The sequence below is a fragment of the Sander lucioperca genome, chromosome 20 (assembly GCF_008315115.2).
Source record: "Sander lucioperca isolate FBNREF2018 chromosome 20, SLUC_FBN_1.2, whole genome shotgun sequence".
Taxonomy (NCBI): domain Eukaryota; kingdom Metazoa; phylum Chordata; class Actinopteri; order Perciformes; family Percidae; genus Sander; species Sander lucioperca.
In genome coordinates, this window is record NC_050192.1 from 4532461 (window position 1) to 4544985 (window position 12525).

At 38.9% G+C, this 12525-nt stretch overlaps 2 protein-coding genes and 1 long non-coding RNA gene across 5 annotated transcripts in view; all 3 read right to left on the minus strand.

Moving 5' to 3' along the window:
* Positions 1-563: 563 nt before the first annotated feature.
* LOC116060049 lies at positions 564-906 on the minus strand. Its single transcript, XR_004107436.2, has 2 exons — positions 877-906; positions 564-836 (listed from the first exon to the last, which is right to left on the minus strand). It is a non-coding gene; the product is annotated as an uncharacterized LOC116060049 (long non-coding RNA).
* Positions 907-956: 50 nt separating this feature from the next.
* Positions 957-7373, minus strand: LOC116060047 (apoptosis facilitator Bcl-2-like protein 14). 3 transcript variants are annotated; one of them, XM_035996263.1, is made up of 7 exons: positions 7252-7373; positions 5436-5865; positions 4709-4810; positions 4269-4336; positions 3697-3858; positions 3461-3574; positions 957-1600 (listed from the first exon to the last, which is right to left on the minus strand). In XM_035996263.1, exons 2-7 carry the CDS (start codon positions 5854-5856, stop codon positions 1559-1561), a joined length of 909 nt encoding a protein of 302 aa, XP_035852156.1. In that variant the 5' UTR covers positions 5857-5865; positions 7252-7373; the 3' UTR covers positions 957-1558. The 3 variants fall into 3 exon arrangements, with proteins under 3 accessions (XP_035852156.1, XP_035852155.1, XP_031169281.2); XM_035996262.1 differs by having other exon boundaries at positions 4269-4333; positions 4709-4816; XM_031313421.2 differs by having other exon boundaries at positions 4709-4816.
* The window catches only part of dgki (diacylglycerol kinase, iota), a 99125-nt gene continuing 89897 nt past the window's right edge, over positions 3298-12525 (minus strand). The window contains exon 35 of the mRNA XM_035996255.1: positions 3298-3453. The gene's annotated coding sequence lies outside the window, so the exon portion shown is untranslated. The remainder of the gene's footprint in view (positions 3454-12525) is intronic.

Here is a 12525-nt window from a genome sequence, read left to right on the forward strand (position 1 = left end):
GCGTTTGTTGTCGGTGAGCCGGTTGAGGCAGGCCAAGGTATGCAGAGGAACGGGTTGGATAACATCTCATTTCACTGAAACATCAAACAGCACAGCCCGCTGCGCGTGCGGCTGCAGAGAAAAGTACACGCCAGACTCCCATTTAAAAAATGCCAATTTAGAGATAGGGCTATTTGTTTTCAGGAATCATAATCACTTTGCAACTCAATTTAATTAACTCACTAAATGTATGGGAATGTCCTTAATTCGGCATGAATTGCATTTATTAGTCTAAGCCCTGGCACATATAATTAAGATTTAAATTTATTTTGGTGTGGCATGCTGCTTCCTATGCAAAATTACCCAATAAATAACTTCCCATGAACAGTAAACCTTAGGTATTTCACAGAAGCAAAGTGCTGTTACGGCTTCTATTTATATGCCGAATTAATATAAGAACGTGTGTCGCTTGGGCAAGTATTTAAAAATGGAAATAGGCTATTAAATACATTATCAAACATTTGAATGGGTTCACTACTGCGGTCTGTATAATGTACAGTTCCTTAATTGACCACAAGGCGGTGCCATTTTTACTTAAACATTTTTTAATTCAGCAAAATCAAGTCTCTGGAAAAGGGATGTGCACATAATAATAAGGTAACAACCTTTAGGTCATTTAATACATCCAGCCTACATAGGAAGACATTTTAACAATTCAGTTACTTATATTACCCCCCCCCCCCATTACATAGCCACGATTTAACCTTGCAGCCACGTACTCAAATGTGTCATATTAATATTTACAACATAACATTTCTTGTGACATAATGCATTAATATATTGTGATATAAAATGGCCTTATTTTTCTTTTTCCAAAGTTATTTATGCTGCATTGACACATATTGTGATACACAGTAAATATTTTTATATATTTATATATATAAACGGAGATGAAATTACAATCAAAGTTTTTTTTTGTCATGTAATCATTTATGTGCAGCAACATTAACAAATCCAGACAGCACACACAAGATTTCTTTGGCACCTTTTAACAATTTTAAAAACCTGAAATGCAGAAAACACCAGCAACAATTACAGATAAGCCACTTAGCGCACCGTTCAGAAACTCAAAAAATAAAAAGAAAAAGAAATTTTCTTGAAAAAGTGCAAGTGCTGAAAAATAGCAAATTAGTCTTAAGAAAAATATTTTTTTGTCCACCAAACTCCAGCACAAATAGTGCAGATTTAAAACGGCTACATGTACCCTACATCTCCCTGAGAAAACAGAACTATTTTTTTTTTTTTTTACACATATATATCACATCCAACAGTAGTTATCAATGGCATGAAAATAGTTTAATCTTTGGTTCCTTCTGAGACCTCCAAAACATTGGCACAGAAGAATGTACTTATTTATGAAAAAAAAACCCAGATTAACACAATAATGCACGCTGCAGCTGCAGGTATGTTAATGCATGTCAGGTCTGGGTTTTATGTGCATGTAAACTGAAGTGGCAAAATGTGTGAGTCTTATTTTGTTCCTTGTGCAAAAGTTAAAGCCTTCAAGAGAACTTTCTGTTCACTGGATGTCGTCCTCATCGTCGCTGTAAAAGGCTTCCTCCTATAAAAGAGAAAATATTGATAATCACATTCAGGTCTCAACGCTAACTTTAAGTGGTTACCGGCTTGGCAACCAGGCATCAGCTTTTAGTTGCTGAAATTGACAATACGGTTGCCATGTTTTAAACTGCCTATATTTGGAGCAATTCATTTCTTATGTAACTATACCACACCTTTTAATAATGGACCAATGAGATAACTGCTTGCAATATAATTCCCCATCCCTCTCAAATAGGGGTGCAACGGATCACAAAACTCACGGTTCGGATCAACGTTTTGAGTCACGGATCCGATCAATTTTCGGATCAGCACAAAAAAAGAGGGAATTTAAATGATTATTAAAAATGTAATAACTGAATGTAAAATGTAATAAGAATTACTTCTTTCACCAGTAAATTGCTGTTAAAGACAAAAACAAAGGGTATTTTACAACAACTTTGAACGCACCACGAGATTTACCAGTTTCAAGTAAACGTAACATTTTGTCACGTTTGTGCTGTTTTTCTCGACAACAGCAGTGACCAGTTCTAGTTTGTCTCTTAGCTCATAGCTTTAGTGGCAGACTGTTGTTTCTTCCGCTGTTGGAATCCTCCACAGTGAAATACAGTCACACTACACCGTTTGGCTGTCAGCATTTTAACCGTGTTGAATCCAGTTACTACTGTAGCTAACGGTAGGCTAACGTTAGCTGCTGCCAGGTGTAACGTGTTATTAGTGTTAACTAGCGTTGACGTGCAGCGATGCTTCTGTAGCCTCTAATGTCTGTTTTGGAGCATCAGAGAGCAGCGCAGGCATTTAATGGTGCGTTCATGCCACCTGGGAATATCAGGGACCGCCCCCGTGATTACGTTGTTTTTACGACTGCCAGCGTTCACATGGTCGGGATGCGTGTTCTTCTTCTGTTATATTGCCGTTTGGCATAACAACTTGTTGCATGACTACCACCAACTGTTGGGCGTAGCCTAGAGCATCAGGTGTGTGAAAACATGGAGGCCACAATAATAAAAGATTTGCTGCTGTTTTCTTATGCGAGCATACAAACAGCACATGGACAGGTGTTTGTTTGTGTTTTCTGCAGGACAACGGATGGGAAAGGACACGGATAATGTGTTGTTTTATACATGGGCCTATTTATGAATATTTTGAAACATGTTATGTCTGTGTTTCTCAGCAGAGGCGTTTGTCCACAATAAACAGTTCATTGTCATTGAAATATTTTCAGTGAACCAAAGTCACCTACATCAAACGTCACCAACTGGGAAACTGTTGGCAAAATCTAGCCCGAGTTTCCCACCTCCGATTCCCACAGGAAGTGACGTAAATGGTGACATTTTCACTGGGAAAAATGTTTTTCCGATGTCCATGAACACAAGGTGAGTGGCACCGTAATGAGGCCCCGAAATCCACGTTGCTATTCCGTCTGGTAGATACCGGGCACCGGTGCCGTATTAGCACCGGATTTTAACATGCGCTGCTAATGTGAACAGAAAATTGCGTTGCCTGTATCATTTCACGGCAAACATGCGTGTGTGGAAAGCGGTCGCACAACAGCTGAAATGTTGTGTCGCGCACAAACGTAGCGTTTAAACTTTACAGAGACAACCAAATAAAATATTGACTTCTTTTGAAGTAAGATTTTCCAGTTCTGTAAGTTTTGTTTGTTGTTATATTTAAAAAAAAACAAAATATTGAACAGTTCAAAGGGGGCAACCAGAGGCCACGAAATGGTTGCCAACTGACTCAATCTGGTTGCCAAGGGCAACCGTTACTGTCAAGCTCTGCATAGTAATAAAGGCTTACGGGTCAAACTAATTGCTAAGAAAATTGTGTGTGTGTGTGTGTGTGTGTGTGTGTGTCGTACATATCCGCCCTGCTGCTGTGCCCAGGATGAATAATAATGCTGCAGATATCTGGCTCCGTGGTCAAGCAGTCGGTTGCTGGGCAGCGTGTTCAACGCTGATAGACGACTGGTGACCTGCCGGGAAAAAGAAACATGTTCAACCGTTAGTCAGTTCCTCGTTTTAAAAAAAAAAAATATATATATATATATATATATATATATATATATATATTTTAACACCAGAAGGTTGTGCCCACCTCACAGGTCACAGCGATCTGACTTTTGGGAGATGCTTTCGGCCCCGGAGAGTCGGGGTTGGGGGTCCTGAGGCCCATCCTCGTGAGAAGGGTCGTCATTAGCAGCTTAAAGAAACTGTAGTCCCAAAAAAGCTCTGTGGCTATAGCAGCATCTTTCAGCTCCTGGTGGAGAAAAAGAGACCGTTTCTGTTTAGTGCTTTTTCACCGATAAGATTTGATCAATACTGAGGAATTAACTTGCACCATTTCACACACTAAAATATGTTTAAATGTGCTCGATAGTAAAAATGCCACGGGAAAAAAAAAGAGCAGAAACGTGGCTCTATTTTACTGCAGTTTCTCAACATCCAGTAGCTGATAAATGCGTGTCTCAAAGGTCTATCAGCTGTAAAAAGACTGACTATTTGTGAACTCTAGACATGCCATATATGGTGGAAGATTAGTGCCAGAAACAATATGCCATATAAACCGATTACATACACATACAACTTCCAAACCTTTGCCATGAAAGAGTTTCCTACAACAAGATCCACAAGGCTGAAGGAAATTCAATATTTATTTTTGTTTCTTACCTTCTCGTTTAGTCTGTCTCCACTCTCCCTCAGCAGCAGGCCAATGGTTTTCTCCACATTCACATCTACTGTACACAACAGAACACGTGATTATCAATCAACATTCAACAAGAAAACAACAGGGATGAACAGGTTTATGGTACAGAGTGGCCTTTTAAACCTAAGTTCATGTAAGCCCATTCCTTCTTTACTTCTGTTTCAGTACTGTGCTGTGGTGAAACAGCTTTGACAGCTGAAGTAATATTAGTGACACCACTCTCTGGTATTTTTGTCAATTAAACATGCCCACAAAGAGCAGAACAGGTAGCTGTATATAGTAATTTGGAGGCATTCATCGAGTTGAAACGAGAGAGGTTCAGGAGAAGAATATTTTTTTTTTTAAAAGTTCTTGCATAAGGCCTGATATATGTTTATTCTGTACGAAGGAAACCAAAACTCACCTGTGGGCGAGTCAGTCTCTATTTCTGGAGGAATGAATGGGATTTCATCAGCGATATTTGTTAGCTTGCCTGCTAAGTCTTTCAGCTCATCCTCTCCTTCTACTTGAGCTAAAAGAAAAAAGAAAACATGCAAATAAATAGTTGAGAGAAAGTTAAAAGCGTATGAGCACATCATCCTGAAAAAAATCCCCCAAATAACAATCTGTTCAGTCACAGTGAAAACCCACGAGGCCTGACTGACAGCCTGCTAGTAATAACCTTGTGGCTGCATGTTTACGACGACATTTAAACTTCTGGAAATATTTGCATATTGGCAAAAGTATAAAAACAAGACTTAGCTGTTTTAAGACTAACTGAGAGGTGATGGGAAATGTGTCATGCAAGAGATTCACAACCAAACCTCCAAATTAAAGAATAGTTGAATCTTAATTACTGATGTGGATCACGCTTTTTGGTCAAACTTTTAACCTTCTTATACTAGATTACAACAAATATCCCAAACATCATACATTAACTATCGTCCTTAGTCCTCTCCAACCTCCAGAGCTCACAACGTTATAGTGACTTCCAGAGTCATTATAAAAAGGACATTTTACACCACTATGTAGACAAAACAACGGTTCAGATTAACTGATAATGAAAATAATCGTTTGTTTCAGCCCCTTACCATACAGGAGATCTAAATGTGGAGGGGTAATCTGAGGCTGAGCTGTGTCTTAATACTCACGAATAAAAAACACATCACCACATCTGTCGTCAACATCACCACATCTGTCGTCAACATCAGGCTGATTCGCATTCATTGGGCTCGGTTCTTCTGCCCCTGTCTGAGGTTTGATACAGCTAAAAATGCTTTTCCATCCCTTCTTCCTCTTCTTCTTCCTTTTCTCCTCTTTTTTAGTCATGGCCGGCGTCTGGGGCGAGGATCCGTTTGCATCGGTGCCACTGCTTAGTGAAGTCGGTGTGTCGTGTGTAGATGACTCCTTTTCCGGCCGTCTCCTCTTTGCGTAGGCCATAAGGAGCCTGAACTCCACCGTGTCCGCCATGCTGTCTGTGTCTGAGGTAGATTTCGGGCCACAGCGTGTGCTGCTGTGGAGGCTGTTGGGGTTGGAGAAGGGGTCGTGGATTTCCACGTGCCCGTTTGCCATGTTGGTTTACTGTTGATTAAAAAAAAATAATGATAAATTTAAAAAAAAAAAAAAAAAAAAAAATCATACTGAGAATATTAAGACAGTAAACTTAAAATCATTGATTTGCAGCTGAATAGGTTTTAATCATAAATGTGTTCTCGCCATCTTTTGCTGCTCCTATATTACATTTTTTTTAACTTACATTTTATTATTCTGCAAGAAAAGTCAGAATAAACCATTACTTTTGGATGTTATTTAAATTATTATTATAAACAATTAGCCAATTTGTCAAAAACCAAATCCAAAGATTTAATAGTTAAAACCCTACATCAATAAGCTGCAAATTAAGTTTTATTAACTGAATATATATATATATTTTTTTTGAGGTATTTTAAGTATGTTTGGGTTATATTCAGCACCGAAGCGGATGCTTATTTTCATTATTGATTAATCAATTGATTAGTTGGTCTATAAAATGTAAGAACATTGTGAAAATGCCTGATTGATCATACTGAACAATTAGACAATCAAAAGCCCAGAAATATTCATTTTTACAATAATATAAAACATAGAAAACCAGCAAATCCTCACATTTGAGAAGCTGGAACCAGTGAAATGTTGCAGATAAATCGATTATCAGAATAGTTGCCAATTCATTTTCTGTTGATTCATTTATTGCTTCTGATTTATTGTTTTTATGTTGTAATGCCAACACACCCCAATCACTGTGGAATACACACGTTTAAGATAAGTTAGGCTTTATTAATCCCACACTGGGGAAAGTATATATATAGTTAACATAGTCTACACATTTTTAATTGATCTTATATATCAATATTTATGTATTAATCGTCAGTTTAAGTACACTTGTGTCTGTCACTGTTTGACAGTATTGGGTCACCCTCTGGTGGTGGCTAAACCGAGTTACACTAAAGTAACTTGGATCATGTAGAGGCATGTTATCATGAACTTTAAGCTTTATAACAACCTGTTGTTTCCGCGAACACACGATCAAATATAGCCAGTAATTTAACAATAACTTAATTAACGGTTAGACGACATGTTTTTGATGACGCCATGATTTATAAGTTTTAAAAGTCGTTTAAAGCCACTACTTACAACGCTAAAAAAGTTGTTGTTACGACTTAAAACTGTAACAGGTACGTGAAAGTACACTTTAAGTATCATAATTAGTTTGTTAAACAGCGCTAGCTATATAGCTAACCGTTAGGGAATAACATCCTTAATGCTAAGTTACCTGTTAGCTTCCCTGTCAGTAGCTAACGTTAGAAAAGTTATACGCCTCGGTTACAAATCTAAACTGCCGAAAGTACCAAAAACACTTTACCCTACTTTTGACAATTTATTTAATGTGGGTACATGATTTCAAAACATAAAAACATGAGTACTCACGGTCCAAACGATTAAAAAGTGCACTAAAATATCCACCCAAGTGTTACAACCAACATTTACTGTACGAGTGAATTAACACGAAGACCTCGGCTGAATTTAAAGTTGTCGACGTGCTGCGTCATCACGTCATAAGACGTCTTAGGTAATCACATGACGCAAGCTAGTGTCAAATAAGCTGTGCTCGTTTTGTTGTTTTTTTGTGTTAAAAATCAGAAAATAAATAAAAATATTGACTCCAAATGTGAACAATGCCTAAAATATAATAGATGTGTTTCACTATCCACTGCTCTTTAGCCAAAAACAATCAACAATTCCAAACTGAAAGTGAAACGGACACAGTGACACAGCAAATTGGCTAAAAAAAATGTTTCAACTTTATTTATTCTAAAATGATAAGGTTATTCAAATGATGTTACACCTGCACAAGCTGGCATGCTTTGTCATTATGCTTTTCAAATGTATATACACGTTTTTACTTTCTTCCCTTAAACATTTTAACAGTCCATCACAACGTTAAAAGGTGGGGGGGATTTTCTGCTGTGACAGAAACTTCCAGAACGTTCTTGTGTTGGTTAAAACACAAAACAACGACATCTTTTGTTTTGAGTGTCGTGTCAGTGATATAATAACCTTGTTTAACATCAAAATACTTTATGTTGTTGGCACTAACGTTTTGAAAATAGTCAACCAAAGACATTTAACCAAGTAGGCCTAATGATTATTAAACCATGTTGGGCTCCTTAAATTAAATCTACGGCGTCTTCATTGCCTGAAATCTTTACAAACGATTAAAAACTTAACCTGCACTTGTTATGAAGACGAATGGGAGGCCATTTTCTCATTTTTTCGAGGAAGTGATCCATATCCATCTATTTACTGACATTACACATTGCTGCAATGTCTGACTCATGAACAAATGTGCAACAACAGATTGATGACTCACCGACATGCTGACTCAACAGTCACGTTAAATCTTTTGCCGTTATAAAATAAAAGAATCAGACTAAAGACCTTAGATTGGAGTTTGATACTTTTGGTTGGTCTTCCAAATATAATATAATATAGGATTTCCCCCCAAAAAAGTTGTTCAGCCCGGTAGCAAGTGTCTCTTTTTGCGACGAGGGCCCGGCTGGGGCCACAGACTGATGGCAGCATTAATGCTAATTAATGTAGGGCCCAATAGTTTCTGTGCGATAACAGAATCTTGGACGGAATCGCATAGGGTCCTAAATTAAGTCAGAGCTAAAAGCTAACTGGAGATTCGAAAATATGACTATGTCTAAGTTTCCAACCGAGCCGCCCCAAATACATAACAAAATTAATTTCCCAGTGACTTAGGCCTGGTGGGCCACCTGTGTGATGGTTGGGGTCGGCTAGCTGTGATTTTTTCGTTTATTTTCTCTAGCTGTTAGTTTTTTTCCTGCTGGCCCTGTCTCTCTCCCTGTGTCTCCTTTGCTTTCCCTCCTCCCTCCTGTCTACTGCCTGCCAGCTGACGACCTGCTGCCAATCAACCATCACCTTTCCCGCCGCGCACTCCTGCCATCCAGCTGCAATCAAGATCAGTAAGCCTACTTCAACCCCGGATCAACAGACCATCTTCGCTGAATCGTTGTCTCAGCTTTACCGTGTTCACCTCCAAGCCTTCCAGATCCAGTTCCTCGGCTCCTCTACTTCCCGACTCCAGTGTCTCCTCCTCGGCTCTTCGGCCCCGGTTTCCCCGCGCTCCCCTGAACTCCCAAGTCCCTTGCCATCCTAGTTTCTGCCCCTGAGTTCCTCGCCATTCTAGATGTTCGAGTTTATTGTTCAATAAATCTGTTTACGTTTTGAGCCTTGCGTTTGAGTCCGCTCTGTTCATCGTAACAACCTGGCTCGCAATACAATGGGGGGGAACCCTGAAATACAGTAGGCTATATATTTCTTTTAATTAATTATTGTTTTTCTAGCAGTCATCTAGACAGATGGTTCCCACAGTGGGTCGCAGGATGGGGGGGGGGGGCGACACACAACAAAAATTTCTGCCACCAAAAATTGTTTATCTTATCCAACTTTTGTTCATGTGAATTATTTACTCTCCTCAGACTTCTGAAAGTTATGAGCGTCACAAGGGAACCACTGATCTAGTAAAGCCTATGGAAGCCCATTTCCCCCAGTAATTCTTTTTTTTTTTTTAAAAGATGTTAAAAGTTAGTTATGATAAAACAAAATGCACTTGGTATACATGAACATTTTGGTTCAAACCTATAAACAAGTCAAAATTATAAAACGAAAAGAAATTATAGTATGACAAGTCTTAATTGAGACAAACACTGAGACAATATGTCAAAATTATAAGATGTAAAGTCAAAGTTATGAGACACAAATTCTAAATTATAAGACAAGTCATATTATGAGACAAAAAGTCAAAATTATGAGGCAAATCAAAACTAAATTATAAGACAAAGTTCTAATATTTATCACAACTAACTTTTTCGATCTATTTTTCAGCTTCCATACAACCCTGTAAACTTGTATTTTAATCTAAATACTGAAATAAGTCATCTGATCTGTTCGCCTCCGGTTTTAGATGTATTTCATTTGCGTAATTAATAATTTTCAAAGTATACACACCGATTTAGCCTGTTTCAACAGTTCATAAACAGGTCTGAAAGTTGAAGCCATGTTTTTCAGATAGACTCCAAAAAAAGTATGTTGAGATTGAAATGATCTCACCACCAGGTTTATTTATCAGCTGTTCTGGAGCTTTTAGGTCATATTATGAAATGTTATTTCTGTGCTCAATAATTACCTTTCAATCTCAAGTTTTCTTATTACAACATGGACAAGAACTCAGCGCTCAGAGAAATGGACATTTGAATATCTACAGTTTAGTCTGCAGAGGAAGATTGAGTGGTGATGTGATGTCAGGTATTGTTTGCCCTGTAAGGAAATTCCCAGCTGTGACTCAGTGAGCTTCTATTTAATTTAACAGCCACCTAAGAAAGCTCTCAGACTCATGTTAAATTCAGGGTGTTTTTTAACACAGTTATATGTGTGACAGTTAATTTCCTGTTAAGGACAGAAAAACCAGCATGTTAATACACACGTTTCAGTACGCCGGTAATGCAAGCTCATCCTTGTTTATATTCTGAGGGTTTTATACTCAGGTTGAAGTTCAGGACAACAAGGAGTGAATTTCTGTAGCACACATAGGCGTAATTTACAGGGGTTTACAGTAATGCTTTTTCGATTATAGGATTACTAACATAACTTAATACACCCTGTAATATAGCTTGCTAATGATTTACAGAAATTAGTTGTATAGATATTAACCCCAGTGGCTTGTAAGTACTTGATTAGTAATTTGTGCTGATGTGCATGTTCAAGGACTCCAAACCTATAAGCAATACTAACAGGACCAAAAACATATTTAAAATCAACATAATGAAATTTTGACCTTAAAAAACAGCATGTTTTTTTTTTTTTTTTTTAAAGGTTTAATTTTATACTCTGTACATTTGACCTTCTTTATTCTTTCTATGACACAGTGCTTTTGAAAAGAGTCTCATCTATCAATTCTACATATTCATGTAACTTTTGTATAACTAGCAGGTTATACATAGCGCCAACGTCCACGTAAAATGTTAAATCAGTGTGATGGAAGGAAAAATAGCCGTTCAGAAGTTCTTTAATATGCAAAGTGTTTCTATATCAGCTTTCCCCTAAAGCTTTTCCCCTAAAGTTAAAATAAATGTTAGGCTACGTTCACAAGTCTTAATGCCTAATTCTGATTTTTTTGCTCAGATCCGATTTTTTGTTTGGCTGTTCACATGACCTTTTAAAATGTGGCCTATCTCAGATTCCAGTGTGAACTGTTTGCGGTTTTGAAATGACCGGCATGCGCAAAAGACCAATACCAATGACATCAGACGCAGCACGCTGTTGCACTAAAGTTAGGGAGGTTATGGAGGAAGTAAGCATTTTCGCTTTTATTTCAAAATGTTTGTGTGATGGCGGCCGTGACATTAATGAGCAGGTGCTGAGGAGGAGGAGAAGAATGAAGAGAAAGAGAGACAAATTGGCTATTTCGGCCTTTTGTGCAGTTATGGCTGCAAATTCACTACAGAGGTCTGTGTTACCGGACGACCGATTTGCACGTCAGGACGCTACGGGCCTCCACCAGAGTTTCCTCTGGCTTCGCCCTAGCACGCGCTCACGCTCCACCTCCCCGACGGTGCGGACGAGACGGGCCGGTGGTGCGCCCGACCCCGAGGAACCGGGATCCCACCTCAGCCGGTGCGCGCCGGCCCTCACTTTCATTGCGCCACGGGGCGAGCCTCTGACTCGCGCGCGCGTTAAACTCCTTGGTCCGTGTTTCAAGACGGCTCGGGTGGGTTGCCGACATCGCCTTTTTTACGTGAGCCGATCCCCGCCCTGGCGACACGACGCGGTTGGGGCGCACTGAGGACAGTCCGCCCCGGTTGACAGCTGCACCTGGAGCAGGGGGCCCCGCCCGTCCCTGCGGGGAGAGAGGGCGCAGCGAGGGTTATTGAGGTAAAAGTCACATCAAATCCGCCTTGGTTGTTCACACTGCGGCCGCATTGAGTAGTGTTCACACTACTTCTTTAGAAGTCTGACCTGGTCTCTTGACCCCCAAAAAAATCGGATTTGGGCCACTTTTGCCTGCAGTAGTGTACTGTATGTTTTTAATGCTTTTTTGTCATCATGTTTAATATCATAATGTTTCCTTTCCTAAATATTCTGGATATTTTTAGCCCTGTTAAAAAAAAGACTAGGCCTATGTCTATTAATTGGTCCAGACTAAATGATCTCAATAACTATTTGATGGATTGCCATAATATTTTGTACAAACATTCATGATCCCCAGATGATGAATCCTACTGACTTTGGCAATACTCGGACTTATCCTCCAGCACCACCACTGGGTTGAAATGTGTGGAGTGAAATTTCTCAATAACTACATGATGGATTGCAATAAAACTTGGTTTAGACATTCATGTCAAAAAGTGACTTCATAATGTTTCTTAATGGTTTCCAGATAAATGTTCTTGTCTTAAGAAAGAGGAAACACAGTTTAGCAACTGTCCAGCAGTGTATGTCCACACAAATCAGTCAAACAGAAAATAATGTCAGAGGCAAAACTACAGCATCACATCTTCTTTTAACAAATTAATCAAATAAAACAACAAACTTCAAGTAATCCCATCATCATCATCATCATCATCATCATCGGCAGCAGAAAAATAAGAAATACAAAAGCAAAAGAAAAACACATGT